The sequence below is a fragment of the Megalobrama amblycephala genome, linkage group LG2 (genome assembly GCF_018812025.1).
Source record: "Megalobrama amblycephala isolate DHTTF-2021 linkage group LG2, ASM1881202v1, whole genome shotgun sequence".
Taxonomy (NCBI): Eukaryota; Metazoa; Chordata; class Actinopteri; order Cypriniformes; family Xenocyprididae; genus Megalobrama; species Megalobrama amblycephala.
The window spans coordinates 3,181,641-3,205,419 of NC_063045.1; the positions used below are offsets into that span (position 1 = coordinate 3,181,641).

The 23,779-nt window shown below is 34.7% G+C and overlaps 4 protein-coding genes across 8 annotated transcripts in view; 2 read left to right on the plus strand and 2 right to left on the minus strand.

Moving 5' to 3' along the window:
- Positions 1–537: 537 nt before the first annotated feature.
- Positions 538–4,293, minus strand: pigx (phosphatidylinositol glycan anchor biosynthesis, class X). Of its 2 annotated transcripts, none has more exons than XM_048182112.1 (6): positions 4,115–4,293; positions 3,951–4,023; positions 3,734–3,866; positions 3,446–3,641; positions 3,274–3,374; positions 538–841 (listed from the first exon to the last, which is right to left on the minus strand). In XM_048182112.1, exons 1-6 carry the CDS (start codon positions 4,179–4,181, stop codon positions 704–706), a joined length of 708 nt encoding a protein of 235 aa, XP_048038069.1. In that variant the 5' UTR covers positions 4,182–4,293; the 3' UTR covers positions 538–703. The 2 variants fall into 2 exon arrangements, with proteins under 2 accessions (XP_048038069.1, XP_048038068.1); XM_048182111.1 differs by having other exon boundaries at positions 3,951–4,026; positions 4,115–4,290.
- Positions 4,237–7,944, plus strand: cep19 (centrosomal protein 19). The gene is made up of 3 exons (XM_048182118.1): positions 4,237–4,361; positions 4,815–4,968; positions 7,119–7,944. Exons 2-3 carry the CDS (start codon positions 4,839–4,841, stop codon positions 7,475–7,477), a joined length of 489 nt encoding a protein of 162 aa, XP_048038075.1. The 5' UTR covers positions 4,237–4,361; positions 4,815–4,838; the 3' UTR covers positions 7,478–7,944.
- On the minus strand, positions 7,822–16,311 carry ing5a (inhibitor of growth family, member 5a). Of its 2 annotated transcripts, none has more exons than XM_048182109.1 (8): positions 16,155–16,311; positions 15,596–15,667; positions 15,265–15,431; positions 10,222–10,333; positions 10,027–10,129; positions 9,278–9,413; positions 9,126–9,187; positions 7,822–9,033 (listed from the first exon to the last, which is right to left on the minus strand). In XM_048182109.1, exons 1-8 carry the CDS (start codon positions 16,189–16,191, stop codon positions 8,994–8,996), a joined length of 729 nt encoding a protein of 242 aa, XP_048038066.1. In that variant the 5' UTR covers positions 16,192–16,311; the 3' UTR covers positions 7,822–8,993. The 2 variants fall into 2 exon arrangements, with proteins under 2 accessions (XP_048038066.1, XP_048038067.1); XM_048182110.1 differs by lacking the exon at positions 16,155–16,311 and adding an exon at positions 16,008–16,088.
- A 1,038-nt stretch (positions 16,312–17,349) lies between these two features.
- The window catches only part of impact (impact RWD domain protein), a 42,622-nt gene continuing 36,192 nt past the window's right edge, over positions 17,350–23,779 (plus strand). Inside the window, exons 1-6 of one of the 3 annotated variants that reach the window (XM_048182104.1) lie at positions 17,350–17,449; positions 17,612–17,683; positions 17,747–17,875; positions 17,957–18,009; positions 18,093–18,155; positions 18,245–18,324. In XM_048182104.1, the coding sequence (XP_048038061.1) occupies positions 17,642–17,683; positions 17,747–17,875; positions 17,957–18,009; positions 18,093–18,155; positions 18,245–18,324 (367 nt within the window). In that variant the 5' untranslated portion in view covers positions 17,350–17,449; positions 17,612–17,641. The remainder of the gene's footprint in view (positions 17,450–17,611; positions 17,684–17,746; positions 17,876–17,956; positions 18,010–18,092; positions 18,156–18,244; positions 18,325–23,779) is intronic. The other 2 variants (XM_048182105.1, XM_048182106.1) reach the window with 2 other exon arrangements.

The window sequence follows — 23,779 nt, forward strand, 5'->3', positions numbered from 1 at the left end:
TCGAAAGAAATTAATACTTTTATTCAGCACGAATGTGTTAAATTGATAAAAAGTGATAGTAAAGATTTATATTGTTAGAAATTATTTATATTTTGAATAAATGCTGTTTTTTTAACCTTTAATTCATCAATGAATCGTGAAAAAAGTATCACAGTTTCCAAAAAATATTAAGCAGCATGTTTCCAACATTGATAATAACTGAGTATCAAATCATCATATTAGAATGATTTCTGAAGGATCATGTGACTCTGAAGACTGGAGTAATGATGCTGAAAATTCAGCTTTGAATTACAGAAAAAAATATATTTTAAAGTATATTAAAATAGAAAACCATAATTTTAAATTGTAATAATATTTCACAATATTATTGTTTTTTTTATGTATTTTTGATCAAATAAATGCAGCCTTAATGAGCATAAGAGACTTTTCAAAAACATTCAAAATACGGTAGTAATGTTTCCAAACTTTTGAATGGCAGTGTATATATGCACATTTATTTCTCAAAATATTGATGTAATAACAGACGGAAACAAAGTCTTTTTTTAAACAAAGTAATATTCAGTTTTATTTACAATTGCAATAACACATTTTGCTGTAACAAAACATTAATAATCCACTATGACTATATACTCCTCATTCCAGAGGAAAGAAAGTCCGGATCATATCGTTACGTATATACATAGCGCGTCACATGACGGTGTGATTAAAAGGTGCCGTGTTTCCAGATGGATCTGAGCAGGTAAATGCAGCTCAGCGCGGCGGTCAGAACGGTCCCGACACACACACTGAGGATCATGGAGGAATCACCGACCGGGATCTCCAGACTCACCGCTCCAGTGTCCTGCAAGAGACGCAGACATCACATCAACTTATATGTTATATAAATATTAGTATTATAAATAATACATTCAATTAAAATACAGTTTAATATTATTATTGTTGTTACTATATTAAATAATATATTGTTGTTATAACATTAAAATAACATTATTTACTATATTATATATTTTGTAATATTATAAATATTACATTATATATTAAAATGTCATTTATTATTTACTACTGTTATTATAATTACATTATGTTTATACTGTTATAAATATTACATTAAATTAAAATACAATTTAATATTATTATTGTTGTTATTACATAATATTAAAATAACTTATTTATTATTATAACTATTACTATATTATATATATTTATAATATAAATATTACATTAAAATATTATTTACTATTATTATTAGAATATTATATAATAACATTGTTAAATATTTATTATTTACTTTTATAATTATATTACTTTATATTATTAATATTGCATATATTAAAATTGTATTATTTACTTATTTACTATTATTAGAATTATATTATATAATGTTATAAAAATGACATTATATTAAAATGACTTAATATTATTGTTATTATTACTACATTATATATTATATTTACTATTACTATTATAATTATAGAATATAATTATTACATTATATTAAAATGGTACTATTCACTACTATTATCATTATTATATTATAAATATTACATTAAAATGATTTCATGATATTGTTATTATTAAGTTATATATTAGTATAAACATTACATGATATTAAATTGTATATATTATTTTATAAATATCACATTATTTACTATTATTATTATTATTATTATTATCACAGTACATAATATTATTAATTTTACATTATAGTAAAATTGTATTTATTTACTACTATTGTTATAATTGCATTATATATTTTATATTTATTATTTACTATTATTGTTATAATTACATTTTAATAAAATATTACTTATTAATATTACATTATATACCATTATATTACGATATTACTTATTGTTACATTATATATCATTATATTACGATATGTTACATTATATACCATTATATTACAATATTACTTATTAATGTTTCATTATATACCATTATATTACGATATTACTTATTATTTTACATTATATAACGATATTACTTATTAATTTTACATTATATAACGATATTACTTATTAATTTTACATTATATACCATTATATTACGATATTACTTATTAATTTTACATTATATACCATTATATTACGATATTACTTATTATTGTTACATTATATATCATTATATTACAATATTACTTATTATTGTTACATTATATAACGATATTACTTATTAATTTTACATTATATACCATTATATTACGATATTACTTATTAATTTTACATTATATACCATTATATTACGATATTACTTATTATTGTTACATTATATAACGATATTACTTATTAATTTTACATTATATACCATTATATTACGATATTACTTATTAATTTTACATTATATACCATTATATTACGATATTACTTATTATTGTTACATTATATAACGATATTACTTATTAATTTTACATTATATACCATTATATTACGATATTACTTATTATTGTTACATTATATAACGATATTACTTATTAATTTTACATTATATACCATTATATTACGATATTACTTATTAATTTTACATTATATACCATTATATTACAATATTACTTATTATTGTTACATTATATAACGATATTACTTATTAATTTTACATTATATACCATTATATTACGATATTACTTATTAATTTTACATTATATACCATTATATTACAATATTACTTATTAATTTTACATTATATAACGATATTACTTATTAATTTTACATTACATACCATTATATTACGATATTACTTATTATTGTTACATTATATATCATTATATTACAATATTACTTATTATTGTTACATTATATAACGATATTACTTATTAATTTTACATTATATATCATTATATTACGATATTACTTATTAATTTTACATTACATACCATTATATTACGATATTACTTATTATTGTTACATTATATACCATTATATTACAATATTACTTATTATTGTTACATTATATAACGATATTACTTATTAATTTTACATTATATACCATTATATTACGATATTACTTATTATTGTTACATTATATACCATTATATTACAATATTACTTATTATTGTTACATTATATACCATTATATTACGATATTACTTATTATTGTTACATTATATAACATTATTACTTATTAATTTTACATTATATACCATTATATTACGATATTACTTATTAATGTTACATTATAAACCATTATATTACGATTTTACTTATTAATATTACATTATATATTATTATATCACTTATATGATATTGTCATATAAACATGTGCAACAGTTTATACCTTCAAATCCCGGATCTCCAGCCATGAGCAGAAGCTGTGGTTCCTGACGGTACAGGGAACGTCGGTCACTGCATGATGGACACGGGCTCTCGGTGTCTCGCCTTTATAATGAAACACAGATGAGCTTGAGTTCATGTCAGTGTGTTTATCTGCTCGTGTCCAGCTAACTTACACTGATCTGATCTGAGTAACAGCCTCGGTGATTCGATATCTACTGTCACCCATTTCTGGCTGGAGTTGGAGGGTCTGTGATATCGGCCGTGAACGGGGACCGTCGCCTCGTGTTTTCCAGAGAGAAAAACCAGTGCGGTGAAACCAGAAGACAGATATTCTGGAGCTTCCAGATCAACCTTTGAATCCAGAAGAACCTACAAAACATGTTCAAGTTCATCTCAATTAAAAGGTAAAGTCAATAAATATTCATATGCAAAACATTTAGCATGATATGGAAACCGCTCACCTCCAAACCGGTGTCTTGTTTTAGAGTTTCCAGCTGATATTCATCCATATAAACTCCACTTGGCAGCTTCTGGACCAGTAAAGCTTTCACATCATGATCTACTTTTCCCCACTGAACCTTGTATTGGAGATCCCTATAAACCAAACGACACATTTAACCATTTAAAACATCAATGAACTGCATAAACAAATGAATAGACCTAAAAGTAAGAGGAGACCTGTGAAATCCTGCTTTGGTAATCTTCACAGACATCGACAATGACTCCAAGAATTCAGATGGAAAACAATAATCTGCTGAATGGGGAAAATACAGAAATTTAGTTTAGTACAAGGTTTTATTTTCATTTCTGATAACTAATAAATTAACCAGCTTTATAAATACCTTTTTGCGAGTTTCCATGGTGAATAAAATACAACAGAGTTGCTAATAAATAATAAAAATTACACATTGTCGATCAGCGCTCATGCTGTAATCCCGATTTGTCCATTTACTTCCGTGTTTAGTACATCTCCGTCCGGCAGATGGCGCTAATGAGCGTCTCGTGCGCGAAACTCCCTCATCATCAGAAGAAAGGAATAAAGCAGTGAAGAGGAAGCATGGAAATGTTGATCAAATAACCAAAACAAAGGTATGATTTTGCGTTATACTTAATTGCTGGTTTATTTACGAGTTCATGTATCGCGTATTAAATGTGAGCCTGTGCCTTTAATTAAATCCGTCTCGATAGATTCAGCGTCAATCAAACGATAAATATTGCGGTAGAGTCTGTTACTATGGTTACTAATACTAATATCAGATAGATAGATTGAACTGTAATCATATTTTACTAACACACATAATATTAATAAGCAAATATAGTATCTAGCGCAGCAATAATTTAATATAGCTGCAACAATAAATATATTGATTTAATAGTAAATAAAACAGTAATAATTTTAAAGCATTATTCAAATAAACATTAACATTACTATTTATTCTACTGTCTATAAGATTTGGGTGCATACACATTTTTTTATAATACTATTTATGGATAACTATTGGTTGACCCTTCATGGACAATATTTCTCATTTGATTTTGCAGCTGGAAATGCAAGCATGAGTGAAAATGTCCATAGTGGCAAAGCAATGTGGAGTGAAATTTATTCCACCTTCAATCGTCCTCATTTATAAGAACAAGAACACCAGCAAGATGCGAAAAAGGATCATACCCGTGAGGAACTTCTCTCAGTATTCAGGTAAGTCTGTCTGAAATATGAGCTAGGCTTGTTCTTGACAGATTTTTTGAGATTCACCCAAATACATTTCTCTCAGAACAAAAGTGAATCCTCAGCTAGAACCCCGAGGGATGCCCAAAAGAATTGAAGTTCGAAATATGATCTATTCATTTTATTGAGGAGTTTTGAGAGATTCGCATACAAACATTTCTCTAAAAACAAGAACGGAAGTGGCCCTCAACTAGAACCCTGAGGGATGCCCCAAAGAAATGAAGTTTGAAATATGACCTAGATGTTTTATTGAGGGGTTTTGTGAGATTCGCCCACATCCATTTCTCTTAAAACAAGAACAAAAGTGGCCCTCAACTATAACCCTGAGGGATGCCCCAAAGAAATGAAGTTTGAAATATGACGTAAATGTTTTATTGAGGGGTTTTGTGAGATTCGCCCACATACATTTCTCTTAAAACATGAAAAAAGTGGCCCTCAACTATAACCCTGAGGAGCACCCCAAAGAAATGAAGTTTGAAATATGACGTAAATGTTTTATTGAGGGGTTTTGTGAGATTCGCCCACATACATTTCTCTTAAAACAAGAACAAAAGTGGCCCTCAACTATAACCCTGAGGAGCACCCCAAATAAATGAAGCTTGAAATATGACCTAGATGTTTTATTGAGGAGTTTTGTGAGATTCGCATACAAACATTTATATAAAAACATGAACAAAACTAGTCCTCAACTATAACCCTGAGGGACGCCTCAGAGAAACAACGTTCGAAATATGACCTAGACCAGTGGTTCCCAACCACGTTCCTTGAGGCCCCCCAACACTGCATTTTCCATGTCTCCTTAGTCTGACATTCCCATTTCTGGTCTTGGAGTCTCTGCTAATAAGCTGATGACTTGATTCAGGTGTGCTTGATCAAGGAGACATACAAAATGTGCAGTGTTGGGGGGCCTCCAGGTCCCCCAATATGGTTGGGAACCACTGGCCTAGTCATTTTATTGAGGGGTTTTATCAGACTTGCCCAAATACATTTCTCTAAAAACAAGAACGAAAGTGGCCCTCAACTATAACCCTGAGGGATGCCCCAAATAAATGAAGTTCGAAATATGACCTAGTCATTTTATTGAAGGGTTTTGTGAGATTCGGCCACATACATTTCTCTAAAAACAAGAACAAAATTGGTCCTTAACTATAACCCTGAGGGATGCCACAAAAAAACTGAAGTTCGAAATATGACCTAGATGTTTTATTGAGGGGTTCTGTGAGATTCACCCACATACATTTCTCTAAAAACGAGAATGAAAGTGGTCCTCAACTATAACCCTGAGGGATGCCCCCAAAAAAGTTCGAAATATGACATTTTATTGAGAGGTTTTGAAAGATTCGCATACAAACATTTCTCTAAAAACATGAACAAAAGTGGTCCTCAACTATAACCCTGAGAGGCGCCCCAAAGAAATGAAGTTCGAAATATGGCCTAGATGTTTTATTGAGGGGTTTTGTGAGATTCACTCACAAACATTTGTCTAAAAACATGAACAAGACTGGTCCTTACCTAGAAACCTGAGGGATGCCCCCAAAAAATGAAGCTCGAAATATGATCTAGTCATTTTATTGAGGAGTTTTGAGAGATTCGCATGCAAACATTTATCTAAAAACATGAACAAAAGTGGCCCTCAACAATAACCCTGAGGGACGCCTCAGAGAAACAACGTTCAAAATATGGCCAAGTCATTTCATTGAGGGGTTTTGTCAGACTTGTCCACATACATTTCTCTAAAAACAAGAACAAAATTGGCCCTCAACTAGAACCCTGCGTGATGCCCCAAAGAAATGAAGTTCGAAATATGACCTAGTCATTTTATTGAAGGGTTTTGTGAGATTCGCCCACATACATTTCTCTAAAAACAAGAATGGAAGTGGTCCTCAACTACCACTTGGACGCCCCAAAGAAATAGAGTGTGGCAGTTCTCAAATCACAGATTACAATAATCTACCAAAAGACTACACGTGTAGGCAAATCCACTTATCTGTCAGAGACTATCAAAGAAATTTTTGAGATTGTAACATTATGTAATGCATGAACAAACCATTATACTTTCATCCACATGAAATACTGACTTAATGTACATTGTCATAAAAGTGTTGCTACCTTCTTTCCAGACTGCAACCAGGCAGCAGAGAGGATGAAGCATCATGTCCGTCACAGCGTCTATCTGGAGTCCGTGTCTTTGGCTCAGCTGGAGAGACTTCATCTCATCCTCCGCGATCATCTGCAGGGCCTCAGCCTGGACCAGAGTCTCGCCGCCCACCGGGGGTCCGACCCCAACGATGAGGACCTGAATAAACTGAGCGATGAAGAGCTGAACCGCAGGAAGGCCCAGATGGACGAGCTGTTCGAGCGCAACCGTAGACGCAAAGAGGATCCAGACTTTGTGTACGATCTGGAAGTGGAGTTTCCAGAGAACAGCGTGCGAGAGACGTGCAGCTGGGACGAAGAGCAGTCCGATGATGAGTTTTAGAAGATCGCGGACACTGGGATGGATTTAGAAGTGGAAACACGTGGAGAACTGGTGCATCATGGGGATGATGAACATGCTTTTTGGTCTATTCATTTCCATATTGTTTTAAGGCCACTGTAACAGTTATACCCCTTTGGATCTTTGACATCACAAACTTCTAAATATTGAATTCTGTAAATATAAAAATTGAGGACATGGAAACCCTGATGATGATAAACACACATTTTTTATCATCTATTATCAACATATAAACATGGGTTTCCTCTACTGCTACAATATGAATACTAAAAAGTAATGACACTAAAGCATCATTACTGTTCAATATCATCACAATACTTGACACATTTGAGTTTTAATGGTAAATATTTATTTGTTTTTATGAAAAGCTGTACGGAACGTCTAGTCCATATATCCAGGGACAGTTAAACATGAAAAAATAAAACGCTACTTGATTGTCACACTTTCAACCCTGTGGATTCTACCCACTACTGATGACACGATATAAAGACGTACATGTACTTGTGTTCAATAAGGTAGTCTCACGTCAATATAATAGAAGTAATATCTCATGTTTTATATTTGGATCACATATAGAATCATAAAACAACACATGAGCAGCGTTGACACTGCTTAATCTCACTTTGGTAGATCCTCTGACATTTTGTTTGGGTCGCCGACCTTTACAGCAATAAAAACGGCTTTGAATCCGAAAGCGAGTGCAGATTGCTTAGTCCGGTCGATTAAAAAGTGCATCAAAGCTGCTGGAGAAAAGACGGCAGATACTGCCAAAATCGTGCATTTAAAACATTCAACAACGAGACGTCGCACGTGCACTGTTGCTTTCTTGGAGATGGAGTTTGAAACGCAGTGGTTATCGCTTTGATTTCTGCAAAAGATTCATGGAAACAAAGCAAAAAATGAAGCGGAATTCGATTGTCCAACTCGAGCGGAAGAGCCTCAAATGATGCCACTTATACCTCTTGTGATTTTGGGGTATTGTCTGCAATTACACAATTAGGAACAATAAAACCCCACACTTGCACCTCAAAGTTTCTCTCTAACAACAGGGAGAGTTTCAAAGCAAATCGGTATTTGCAGGAAAAGTAGTCGCATTGTACTTTAAGTGCAAGAGCAGGAAATACAATCGTACGTTGGCTGCGAAATCGAGCCAAACGACTAAAAACATTTCATGAGCAAAGCACAAGAGTGATAGTTTGGATGCTTGAAGCTTCATAAAAATAATCAGTAAGTAAAGAGAGGGGGAAAAAATATAGCCTATATCATATATAATATATCCGAGATTGCCTAAAAAAGACAATTTGACAACACAGAATGAAACTTAAACAAATGGAAACATTTCAAGTACTTTGAAAAATAAAAACTTTGTTTCCTCGTGACCCTCATATATTTCATCATGGCCATATAAAGGAGTATATATTATCCTATTTTACCACAAAATACATATATATGCATACGTATATATATATTCATATAGAAATGTAATCTTCTCAACGTCTCATTTTTTCTTTCGATCCTGGGTGCATCGTGGACAGAACCTGGAAGAAAGAAAAGAAAAGCTGGTTGTTGATATTCCTTAACAAATATATTGACGGTTCCTCATTGAGCAACTCTGAACAGACCGACATACCATTTCCCTTTGGGTTTTGTTGTAAGATCAACACAGGCGAAGTGAAACCACTCAATGGGACACTGTTAGGAAAAGCATGTTTTGTTAAATAATTACACTGAGGAAAGGCTAAAAAACAGTTTAACGTGAATGCACATGAGATCCGCTCCTACATCCGGGTTGTCGCATCCGATCATTTCTCCATATGACACTTGGTGACACAGGCAGTATGTGGGTTCGTTGGGATCCACGGGCATGTCTAAGACGTCTGACGGATGAACTGGTAAGATGGATTCAGAGAACTCAGGGCTGCGGAAAACAAAGTGTAAATAGTTATCGTGTCCGTCGAATTTAACTTATGTGGAAAATTGGAATATTGCATAAAACATTTGCAGCGTTTCCATCCAATGTGTTCAAGAGAACAAAATCATCACTTCCTGAGAAATTCCTGCAAAATATCCGCAAAATATCATAAATGATGAACACAATAAACACCGTCATGTTCTCTTGCGTTCGGATGCTGGTGTTTGGGAACGCAATCATGTGAGACGCTTCTGGAGGGAATTAAACCAAATCATTCTGATGACAGACTTTGACTTTCAGAACGACGAACCCAACATTTGAGATGCTGCGATGCGATTGGTCCGCTGATTAGTCCAGTTATCCAATCAAAGCCTCTGCTGGGGCAAAGTCACCTATAAATTGGTTGCAATTTATTCATTGTTTTTATCGTAGTTTATGCGCTGTCTTTTTATCGCATAAAAAAAAAACTATCCACCTCAATTGCATTTGTGCATTTTTATAATTTATGCACATCTTTGGGTTCCCATACGGCTTTGTTTTATGTGATATCCCAAAATGGATGGAAACATAGCAACTATGGGTCAACTATTTCTTAAAGTTCACGCAATGTGTCTCTCACCTGTTCTTCATTTTCTTTTTCCGTGGCGAGTCGTCGTCTGAAGATTTCCGTCCTCTTCCTTTAGGGCGTCGTTTTTCCTTCAGGCTTCCTCTACCACTTACCTCTACGGATGACAGCAGTTCGTATTTATTTTATCATGTACAGTGTGACATGCATACATTGTATTTGGCTAAAACTAGCCACGTTCAGTCTTACTCTTGGGCGTTCTGCTGTCTGGACTTTCATAGCCGCTGACGTCCAACTTCTCCTTCAACTCGTTCTCAAAGCGAGCGAGGTCAGCATCGAGCCTTCGGATGTGTTTGTCCACCTAGTGAGAAGAAGCTTGGATTTATTTTTAATAATAATAGCTAAAAAAAATAAAAAAATAATGCAGTTTCCATGAAAAAAAAAACGATTTAAATCAAGCTATTCAAAGTGATCTAAACTATTAAAATTTCCTGATAATTTACTCACCCCCATGTCATCCAAGATGTTCATGTCCTTCTTTCTTCAGTCGAAAATAAATGAAGGTTTTTGATGAAAACATTCCAGGATTATTCTCCATATAGTGGACTTCAATGGCCTCCAAACGGTTGAAGATCAAAATTACAGTTTCAGTGCAGCTTCAAAGAGCTTTAAATGATCCCAGACGAGGAATAAGGGTCTTATCTAGAGAAACCATTGGACATTTTCTACAAAAATGTAAATGTATATGCTTTATATAACCAAAACCGCACTTTCGTATTCTTCAAAAAGTTTACGCTGTATGTCCTACACCTTCCCTATTTTACTTACGGAAACTGTAATTTTGACCTTCAACCATTTGGTGCCCATTGAAGTCCACTATAAGGAGAATAATCCTGGAATGTTTTCATCAAAAACCTTAATTTCTTTTCCACTGAAGAAAGAAAGACATGGACATCTTGGATGACATGGAGGTGAGTAAATTATCAGGAAAATTTCATTTGAAAGTGAACTAATCCTTTAACTAAAATGATTAAAAACATTTCTGTTTATTTAACTAAAGCTGAAATAAAGTAAAATATAAATATTAGTTGAAAAACTTAAAGTAAATGAAAATTACAAATGTTGCCCGGGCAATAAACTGAAATAAGTTTAACCCTCAATTGGACCTTGGGGTATATATGACCCCAATGGACATTTCATTAGTTAAAAAAAAGGGTTCCCTTAATCTCAGAGGATTAAAATTTTGTGACTTTTCCTGAATTGTCTAGCTATACATCCACAAAAAAACTGGGATTGATTCGGTCGTTCTGAAGGTATGCAAAAAAATTTTTTATTAATCTGGTCTTTGGGGTCAATATGACCCCAATTGAAAATGAATGGGAAATGCAAAAAATGTAATTTTTTTTTTCAATTTGTCAAAAAAAAAAACAATAAATGCAACATAAATCTGAAAATTTTCACACCGAAATGAAGGCCTGGTACTTGAGCACAAATTCAATGTGGAAAACACATGCTCACACAAACACACACAGAAATACACACACCTAAACACACACAGGTATGACTGCCACAGAGAGCATTTGTATAGAATTTGGCAAATAAAATCAGTCACAAATGCAGAAAAAAAGATATAAAGGGGTGAGACCTAATGCACGCACACACACACATACACACACACACACACACACACACACACACACACACTCTCTCTCTCTCTCTCACACACACACACACACACACACACAAACACAAAAAGACACTTACACACAAAGACAAACACACACAGAGACAAACACAGAGACACGCACACATGCTATCTCTCTCTCATACACTCACACTCTCACTCACACTCTCACACACACACACTCTCTCTCTCTCACACACACACACACACACACACACACACACACAAAGACAAACACAAAGACACGAACACATGCTATCTCTCTCTCATACACTCACACTCTCACTCACACTCTCACACACACTCACACACACACACACTCACACACACACACACACACACACACACACACACACACACACACACACACACACACACACACACACACACACACACACACACACAGACAGCCACAGAGAGCATTTGTATAGACTTTGTATAGAGAGAGGGGTATGATTGCCACAGAAAGCATTTTCAAATTAGGCAAAGGTAATCAGCCATACATGCAGAACACGTGTGTGTGCGGCCTAATGCATGCACACACATTTAGAAAGAGCTAGAGAGAGATCAAACAGAGATGAAAGACAAATAACCTTTTCCACTTCGAGAAAGTTTATGTTGAGATGTAAGGGCTGCATCTGTGTTTTGAAAACAAAAAAGTAGTTCCCACGCAAAAGGTATAAAAGAGTGCCTTTGGTGTCCTGCACATGGATCATTCTGTGCTGGCAGCATGGCAAAGAGGTACACTCTTCATGAGACCGTGGAGTTTCTGCTGGATTCCAGCGAAAATGAAAACCTAGAAGACTCTGAGCCTGAGGACTCTGAGCCAGAGGACTGCAATCCCCCTGAAGAAGAGGATGAGGATAACCAGGAATCGGAGGATGACTTTGAGGAGGCAGATGCAGACCAAACCTTAATTTCTAAAAATGGGCAAATAACCTGGTCTACCATTCCACCTCCACAGAGGCCAGGGAGATCACCAGCTGCACAAGTTATAAAGTTGACACCTGGACCAACTAGGTATGCTTGTTCTCGTGTAGAGGACATAAAGTCCAGTTTTTTATTATTTTTTCCATCATGCATCCAAAGCATCTTGGTGGAGATGACTAATCTTGAAGGAAGGCGTGTTTATGGAGCTGACTGGAGGGATGTGGACTGGACAGATATGGAAGCATATATCGGTCTGATACTTCTTGCAGGAGTTTATCGCTCCAAAAATGAAAACCTGGAAAGTTTGTGGGATGCTCAAACTGGGCGTGCGATTTTTGGTGCAGTCATGCCGCTGAAAAAATTTAAAATTTTTTCAAGAGTCATCCGTTTCGATGACAAGGCCACAAGACCTGCCCGACGAGAGAATGACAAGCTGGCACCAATTCGGGACCTGTGGAATTCATGGGTGGAGCGCCTTCCAATGATGTTCAACCCTGGTCCAAACATAACAGTGGACGAGTGCCTGGTGTCATTCAGAGGTCGTTGCATGTTCAAACAGTACATGCCTAATAAGCCGGCAAAATACGGTATCAAAATCTGGGCAGCATGTGATGCCAAGACAAGCTATGCTTGGAGCATGCAGATTTACACCGGCAAGCCTCGTGATGGACCACCTGAGAGAAATCAAGGCATGCGTGTGGTCCTTGATTTGACCACTGGACTCCAGGGACACACTGTTACGTGTGACAATTTCTTCACTTCCTATGCCCTTGGACAGGAGCTCCTGAAAAGGAAAATGACCATGGTCGGAACTGTTCGCAGAAACAAGCCGGAACTCCCATCAGCACTTTTGACAACGAGAGACAGAGCTGTGCATTCCTCTCTTTTTGCATTCACGGAGACGCACAGTCTTGTCTCATATTGCCCCAAAAGGCATAGAAATGTGCTGCTCATGAGCACCTGTCACAAGGATGCAAAAATCAGTGACCGGGAGGACAGGAAGCCAGAGGTCATCTTGGACTACAACCGCTGTAAAGGCGGAGTTGACAACCTTGACAAGGTATTTACAAATTTCATGATTTGATGCATTATTTTGATAGTGAGTGGTATTTCTTTTGCCAGCAGATTTACTGATATATGTGTGTGTTTGCAATATTACAGATGGTTGCAAGTTACAGCTGCAAGCGTAAGACTAATCGTTGGCCAATGGTTGTCTTCTCTACCATCCTTGATGTCTCGGCCATAAATGCCTTCGTGGTGTGGAGAGAAATCAATCCATCTTGGGAGAGAGGGAAGAGCACGCAAAGGAGGATCTTTCTCGAGCAGCTGGGCAAAGCTCTGGTGTCCCCTCTTATGGAGCGACGGCAACACCTGCCTCGTGCACCAGCATCTGCATCAATCCTAAAACGACAATGGGATTCTTCCAATGCTCCAGGGCCCTCCACTGAACCACAACCAAAGCGAACAAGGTGTCAGGTTTGTCCACGGGCTAAAGATGCAAAAACTGACAAGCAGTGCGTGATCTGCAAAAGAGCCATTTGTGCTGCTCACACAGTGTTCTTTTGCCAGAAGTGCGTGGAATGATTACTTTATCATGTGTTTTACACCATGTATTTTAGAAATTTTTGGTAGTTTGTTATTGCTTTTATGTTCAATGTTAAGAATGTGATTGTACAAAAATAATTTGTTGTCCACTTTTACTTCTGTTCATGTCTAGATATTGCTGTTGGTTATTTACACTTTTTTTTATTTTGTTTACATTCTAAAGTTAATTATTCTATTTTTTTTACACTTGATTCATTAAAATGTTCAATAATATGCAACTAAAGTCTGAATCTGTTTTTTTTTCCTTTAGGTGTGACTTATGTGGCATTTATTAGTAGTTGACCACATCCAGTAAAATGAATGGCTTTCAATGGCCCTCTGCTGGTCAAAACAATTTACTGCTTAAACTGTAATCCCCTTAGGTTTTTCATTAACCAACAGATGGCAGCATTCTACTTCTAACACCTAGATGAATATCCAGAAACAATTTAAATTAAATTTTGATAATAATTTAAGTGATTTTTTCATAAAAAAATGATATTTCATGTGCTAGCTAATTGTGTTGTTGCAGATTTTTGTGGTAAATGGGTACAAAAGTCCTTCAAATCTCCCAAAACACAGTATTAATGCATAGATGAGAAGTAAACAAAAAAAATGATATATTATTTGTATTATTGAAAATGTATATTTTTTCCACAATTATGCTTTCAATTTTGGGGTCATATTGACCCCAAAGACCAGATTAATAAACAGGAAACGAGGTCCATTTGAAGGTTAAGTTGACCTGCTAAAAATTAGCAAATAAAAATGTAGAACTGCTACTAAAAATTTAACTAAAATTACCGTATACAAATAAAATTCAAAATATTAATAAAAAGTCAAATAAAAAAAAACATTAAATGACGAAATACATGCATAACACAAAGAGATAAATACAGAAAAATTAAATGAATTAATAAATTTCAATGTTTAAGCCATATTGCGTTTACAAATTGCAAAATCTACTTAATAATTAAAATACAGAATATTATAGAGCATAGAAATTTCCATGTTAATCCACAAATTTAAAATTCCCAGATATTTCCAGGTTTGCACCCAGAATGTGATGAAAGTCTCGGATCAGCGGCACTGACCATTTCGTACGTCTGCATGGCGAGCTGCACTTTGTCGTCGCTGTATTCTTTGCATTTGCTGAATCCGTTCTGAATCTTTTGCAGGTGCTCCACCCTCTGATCGGGGGCCAGATTTCGGACGTTAGTGATGTATTCCTCTGCGAGCTTGTCGATTTCGCATTTCTTTTCTGCAAAAGAAGCAGAAAAAGAGTTTTAAATATTAATTAAAAAAAAAAAAGCATCTATTTTAATGCCACTTCTCCAGGACCGGGTCATGATGCTGAATGTTCCTATGATGCCCAGAAATGCTCCCTAGGTAGACAGCACAGTATGTTTTAAGATGTCATCTCACCCTCCGCTCTGTTGTCGAGTTCCCGCATGAGTGTGAAGTTTCTCTGGAGCTCACAGGGCAGGTTTTCAATGCCTAGGGTCATAAAAAGATTTAAATTAAAATAAAGTATTGACTTTTACTGGAGAAAACTTCTACATTGAGTCTACAATCATCCTCTATTTATCTTTGGCTAGAAAGTGCACAGATACCAGACTACAAATACATATGCACACATAAAATCTCATTAAAGAAGAAAAATAACATGACTTTGTTTACTTAGCATGTTGTTAGCATGCTGGCTAACTACTTTCTGTACTGCATTTACGACCTGATTTGGTTTCACAATACATGTTTACAAAATGATTTAAACAACAAAATACAAGAATAAAATAGATTTACGCAGTGTTGTTCAGTAGAAATGAAGCTAATCAACCTGTTGGCTTACTAGCTGAAGCTGCTAATGCTAATCTGACATTAGCCACCAAAACATCCTCAAACTGGACCTCTTAAAACACCTTCATCCCGCATACATAAAAAACGCTAAATCCAACGTATTTTTTCGTAAATTAATTGTACTCACTATCGAGATAATGTTCGAGATAAATCGCTGTCGCCATGGTGACGATCTTCACTCGTTTCCAGTATGTTTTTCTCCTCCGCGAGCCCGCGTGAGGTGGAACAACATTGGCATGTCATGAATAATTAATGAGGCAGCTCTCTGCTAGTGGTTGAGAGGCGACGTTTTTGAATGCCGTGGTTTGATTGGATGGCAATGGGGCTTGGCTCATTAGTGCTCTTTCGACGTCGATCCATCTTAGATAGATAGATAGATAGATAGATAGATAGATAGATAGATAGATAGATAGATAGATAGATATTGTAATAATATTTTACATTTAAATATGTAATAAAAATAAATATTCATTCTAAATATATATAATATTCTATTAAATTAATGACCAAATATATAAAGTATTTATTTATTTACACTTCGGTAATATAATACTATTCAATATTTAAATTGAATGGAGTTTAAACATTTATATTAGTAATATAAGAGCTTTTTAAATAAATATTATTAATATAATATTTATTCCATATAATATGGACCTTTTATTATATCATATTAATGTTTTATTATATGCAATATTTTATTATATAATATTAATGATCAATTTTTTTAGAATACGTCAGTAATGTACTATAGCATATTATATTTAATACATTAATTTAATGTACATTAATATTAATATTTAAAACATTAAAAAACAAATACATTAATATGTATTTAATTCGTTATGATAGTATATATATATATATATATATATATATATATATATATATATATATATATATATATATATATATATATATATATACTTTTATTCTGCACTTTTCATTTCCAAATACATATGTACAATAAATTTTTTTTTTTAAAAATGACAAAAATGCAATCTCAGGTGCCAAACTGCACCCCAGTTTAATATATTTAGAAAAAAGCTAACCCTATATACTGATGCCTTAAAAATTATGAGAACATATAAAGCCAAATTACTTGATTTGTTTAATCAATATGACCTTATTACCAATTTGAATTAATCCCCACAGTGTTTTTTTGTAGTTAATTTAATTTTCTTTTATGTTTTTATTTGGTTTTGTTGTGATATTATGTATTACAATTTGTTATTTCTCAGTCTGTGAAGATTTATAATTTAAATTATGTTGGCCTGTAATGTTATTGTTCATATGCAAATTATTATTATTTTTTTTTTTTTAAATCTCAGGTGCCCACGTGATCACTATGCTCTAACCCGGAAGTACTGTGAATGGCTTTCACTTGTGTTGTTTTGAGACTTTCCTACAGTAAGATCACATGTGCGTTTTATCTGTAACTTTAAAATATATATAAATGTACTTCTCACTGTTTCAGTCGATCGTTACGTTATATTAATATACATATGAATGAGTTTTATACATATTCATAAGGCATATATACATACTAAGTCCGACTTTAAGAGTGACATTTGTGCTCAACAGGAAGTTTTCTGCAGTGATGTGTTGAATTAGATGGACTCATCAGAGGAGAATGACGCTGACCTGCAGTCTCAGGTATGACACGTGTTTCTCTGTCATGATGACGTGATGAGCTGAGCTTATGTTTCTCTGACACAGATAGAGGAGATTGAAGCTCTTTCCTCCATCTATGGTGATGAATGGTGTGTGATTGATGAAGCTTCGAGAGTTTTCTGCATCAGAATATCAGATGACACCCATCAGCCCAAATGGACGGTCTGTTTACAGGTATATGATTAATAAATTAAACTTATTAGAATATGCTAAACACGCTCATGAATATTAATGACTGTCACTGTTTGTTTGAAGATCATACTTCCTCCGGATTATCCGAGCTCAGCACCTCCAATATATCAAATCAAGTATGTTTAATTCCACTCAGTTTAGAGCCACATAGAGATATTAGCTAAATATCCTCAGATTGGTGTTGGTTTTCTCCTGACAGCGCTGCCTGGCTCCGGGGACGAGACCGAATGACTCTGTCCAACAGTTTAGAGGAGCTGTATGTGTGAGTATGTGTAATGTCAGTGTAATCTATGACTGGATCCACAGTGTTATGAAATGTGCATCATGTTTATGAGAGATTTTCTTGTTCAGGGAGAACACTGGGGAGAGTATCCTGTACCTCTGGGTGGAGAAAATAAGGGAATTCCTCATGGAAAAATCACAAAGTGCAGGTAAGATTGGAAAATCTGTCTGGATGTGTGCGCTACCATTCAAAAGTTAAATGTTTTTGAAAGAAGTCTCTTTTGCGCACACTTTTTTTGTTTAAAAATACAGTAAAAAAAAACAACGAATATTAATACAATGTAAAATAGCTGTTTTCTATGTGAATATATTGTAAAATGTAATTAGGGGCCAAGCACCGAAGGTGTGTAGGCAACTATTGTAATCGTTGGCGTTCTTATTATTATTCTTCCGTTTCTGCTCTGGAAGTCTATGGTAGCCCATAGAACCGCTTGGGGGAAAGTTATGAAATTTGGCACACAGTTAGAGGACAGTCTGACCTTTGTCCATAGCAAATTTGGAGTCTCTAACTCAATCCCTCTAGCACCACCAGCTGTCCAAAATTTGCACTCACGTTTATGCTAATAACTTCCTTGGCACTAGTCGAATCGATTGCACGTTTGCGTCATTTTGAATTTTCTGAAAAACCTACTTTTTTAAACCTAGGCCTTTTCTGCGATTTTCACGAAAATTTAACCAGATCATCTTCAGACCATGCCGACAAAAAGTTAAGGAATTCAAGTCGATTTCTCAAACTGTTTTCGAAAAACACGCAAACTAATTTTACGTAGCTTTTGCGTAAGGATATATCTCCGCAACGCTTTATCGTATTCAGACCAAACTTGGTACATGTCATCACAAGCATGGCCTGAGGCAACATGCAGTGTTTCGGCGCAGCGCCACCTACTGGTGCGGAGATATGAAAATATATTTTTGCTTATAACTTCTGAAGGCTTTGTCCAAAAATCTTAAATTTGGTCTCTTTACATTCGGGGCATCATGCTGAGTCGAATGATATCTAATGTTCCCATGTCAGCCATTTTGAATTTTGTATTTTATGAACACATTAGCGTATCGTTACGGAACTCGGTATGGGACTTTGGCACCATGCCCTGACAGTACTCAAAAGTTTCTGCATAGCGCCACATTGTGGTCAAAAGTTATAGCAAAATTTACAAAAATACTAATAACTTTGGACTATATTAACCTATTGTAATGAAAATCTCAGTAGATTCCTTGGGTCATGCTGAGAACACGGATATCAAATTTGCCATAGTCGGCTGAACTTCCTGTCCGCCATATTGTTTCTCTTTAAAAACCTACTTTTTCAAACTCATCCTAGACCGTTGCTCCGATTTTCACAAAAATCGAACTGTATCATCTTCAGACCATGCTGACAAAAAGTTATGGATTTCAAGTCGATACGTCAAACCGTTTTCGTATACCAGAGCAACGAATTTGAACTCTTGAATCTGTATCTCTGAAATGCTTTGGCATATCGACACCAAACTTTGCATGAGTCACTGTCACCTTACTTTGACCATACCACAACAATTTGGTCACAGCGCCACCTATTGGTTGAAAGTGATGAATCATTAAATCATTATTATTAAAGGTATTTATGATTTTTCTGTCATTTTGCCTAAATATGTCTTTAATTGCTCAATGTTGCAGTAAGTCTGATGCTGGGATGACTTGTTGTGCCTTCTTTGTGCTTGGCCCCAATAATTGCTGCTTGCAGCTATATTTTATTCCTGTGATCAAAGCTGAATTTTCAGCATCATTACTCCAGTCTTCAGTGTCACATGATCCTTAAGAAATCTAATATGCTGATTTGATGCTCAAGACACATTTCTGATTATTATTAAAAATGTTTTTGTAGAAACTGTGACACAATTTGTTTCTTAGGATTTTTTGATGAATAAAAAGTTAAGAATAATATTTATTCGAAATAGAAATCTTTTGTAACATTATTAATGTCTTTACTGTCACTTTTGTTAATGTGTCCTTTCTGAATAAAAGTATTAATGACTTACATCCCAAACATTTGAACAGTAAATTAAATATATTATTTAATTTGTTTCAAAAACTAACACTTTAGTTTACAGTCCAGTTAACACTATTAACTATGACTTTTGCCTCAATAAACCCATAATTATTACTCAATAATAGTAAGTAATGTAGTTGTTAAGTTTAGGTATAGGGTAGGATTTAGGTATGTAGAATATGATCATGCAGAATAAGGCATTAATATGTGCTTTATAAGTACTAATAAACAGCCAATATCCTAGTAATATGCATGCTAATAAGCAACTAGTTAATAGTGAGAATTGGACCCTAAACTAAAGTCCCTAATGTAAAAGACCCTAATACCACAATGATAATTAGCCTGGACAAATAACTTAGTTTAGTTATCTTTAATGTAACTTTAAAAATGATCATTCAGTATTCGAAGTGGCTTTTCTGAAGCGTGGGTTGATGTGTGCTTGAGTAACATCCAAGCCCTTGACACATAAACCATTTTTTATCTGGTTTATTTAAACTCATCCGTGTCATACCATGTGTATAAAGTCTGTTTCCCTTGCACATAATTGTGAGTTGAAGGAGCCTGATTGATAGTTTCATGTCTGTGATAATATGTTGTTTTACACTAGAGGGCAGTAGATGGCCACACCATTTGTCTCCTATGAAATGTTTTATGAGAATGCTCAAAATCATTATTGATGCATATCTAGTCTGTATAAATAGGTCCATGTCTAGGGTTAGAAATTAGACCGTAAAGTCAAGAATATACTCGGAGTATTAAACTCACCTGTTGCACAAGTGCCCCATACGCAAGTCAATATTCGTTATCTTCCTCTAGACTCTTAATTATTAATGTGGCATGTGTATGAATTTGGTGGGAAACACCATTGCTTCTTGCATGTCTCGTAAACCAAGTGTTGATTTAGATGTTGTAAGTAGCTAGAAAGCAGATATTGTTACAAAAAGTCAAAACCAGACAGGGAGAGGTCAACTAAAGTTGTCTTTTCCCAGACAGTACAAGCCGTCTGCTCATTAAAGGCACAGACTGGAATGTATTTCAGCTTTTGGCTGCAGACGCTCTTTCTGTGGGCTAATTGTCCTTTGTGTTAAAGCCCCACTAGGGTTTTGTTGTGTTTCCTGGGCTTTTTGTTTTGAGCGGCCTCGCTGGAAACATGCTCATTTGTGTAAAAAGTGAACTCTGGAATGGAGGGAATTACAGTCAGGAAGGGTATCATGCTGTCCTTTATTCCCTCTGGCTTTTAAAGAACACAGCGTTCCATCAGCAGATGGAAATTACACATGACCATTTTTGTACCCAGAAAAGCCAGATGCGAAAAAAAAGCCTCGCTGATGTAGGTGCTAGATGTAGAGAAATCAAGCAAATGTTCAGATCTGTGGTTTCATCAGCCCTTTGAAAAGAATAGGAGGCATACGGCGTTCTCTGTGGAAATATACAGGAAGGAGGCACAATTGAAACAGGTGCACGGGGCCTGCCGGCAATCAGGTACACGGCCTGTCATTAACCTAGAAGTAATAGACCCTTCAGCTTGCGGAAAGCAGCCTCTTTTTTCATTGTTCAAAACTGGTAGGTGGAGAGAAGAATCTCAAATAACCAGGAAGTTATAAAAACTCGACATAATCATGCTGTGAAAAATGCTGGCAGAGTCAAGAGAGCGTGGTGTTTAGTTGCTGCGGCTTGGATTGGATTTCAACAACATTCACACATTTACAATTATTTATTTAGCTGGCGCTTTTATCGAAAGCAGCTTCCAGATAGGAACATCCCAACATTTTGAGAAATGTTTATTTTGTCCAGATCCTCCTGAGACCCAGAAAAAAAAAAACGTTTTTTGAATTTTTCTCGGCATTATATTGTTTAGAGCATAAGAAACAAATTAAAAAATAACGTTTTTGAAAAATTATATTTTATTCATGTTATGCTATGTCCTCTGTAGTGGACACCAGGACTACGTTGTTTAAAGGTGCCGTAGAACATCTTTTTAAAAGATGTAATATAAGTCTAAGGTGTCCCCTGAATGTGTCTGTGAAGTTTCAGCTCAAAATACCCCATAGATTTTTTTAAATTCATTTCTTTAACTGCCTATTTTGGGGCATCATTAAATATGCGCCGATTCAGGCTGCGGCCCCTTTAAATCTCTCATGCTCTCCACCCCCGGAGCTCGCGCTTGCCTTAAACAGCATAAACAAAGTTCACACAGCTAATAAAACCCTCAAAATGGATCTTTACAAAGTGTTCATCATGCAGCATGTCTAATCGCATAAGTACAGTGTTTATTTTGATGTTTACATTTGGTTATGAATGCGTTTGATAGTGCTCCGTGGCTAAAGCTAACATTACACACTGTTGGAGAGATTTATAAAGAATGAAGTTGTGTTTATGAATTATACAGACTGCAAGTGTTTAAAAATTGAAAATAACGACAGTCTTGTCTCCGTGAATACAGTAAGAAACGATGGTAACTTTAACCACATTTAACAGTACATTAGCAACATGCTAACGAAACATTTAGAAAGACAATTTACAAATATCACTAAAAATATCAGTTATTATTGCTCCATCTGCCATTTTTCGCTATTGTCCTTGCTTGCTTACCTAGTCTGTTGATTCACCTGTGCAGATCCAGACATTAATACTGGCTGCCCTTGTCTAATGCCTTTTGAACATGGGCTGGCATATGAAAATATTGGGGTCATACATATTAATGATCCCGACTGTTACGTAACAGTCGGTGTTATGTTGAGATTCGCCTGTTCTTCGGAGGTCTTTTAAACAAATGAGATTTATATAAGAAGGAGTAAACAATGGAGTTTGAGACTCACTGTATGTCATTTACATGTACTGAACTCTTGTTATTTAACTATGCCAAGATAAATTCAATTTTTCATTCGAGGGCACCTTTAAGTCCTCTACAGAAGTCATGTATGAAATCAATGTCCTGTTTCATAACAGAAAGTCATATTTTGATTTAAAACCCCATAACATTTTCCTAGATGTTGATTTATAACAAACAATTTTAAAGTTAGTCCGATTTAAATGATAATTACAAAATATTATAATTTTCCATAACAGTGCTAATTTTCATTTTCAGTCATATTTAAAGACAAGAAGTTCAAAATTAGAAAAGGTTAAAATTTGGTATCTCTGCAAAGCCCTGAATGTGCTCTTTACAGGACATCCAGACTTAAAACTGTGACATGTATGATGTCTGATGAGGACAGAAGTCTATTCCCGGGTCCCAGGAGGATATAATGAAAGTTAATGGTGTCTAAAGTCGTTCGGTTTCCAAAATGTCTTCTTTTGTGTTCTGCAGAAGAACGTCATACAGGTTTGGAACATAATTTATTTATTTCGCTGATGCTTTTATTAAAAGTAGATTTTAAATTGGAACATCCCATGCAATTTATCATATACCACAAAAGAAGATGTCTTGAAAAATGTCTCTGTGTTTATTTCGTCCAGTGGGGTCCAAAGTCATTCGGTTCCCAATGTTCTACAAAATGTCTTCTTTTGTGTTCAGCAGAAGAACGTCATACAAGTTTGGAACTACACTGCCCTCCAAAAGTTTGGAAACACCCTAT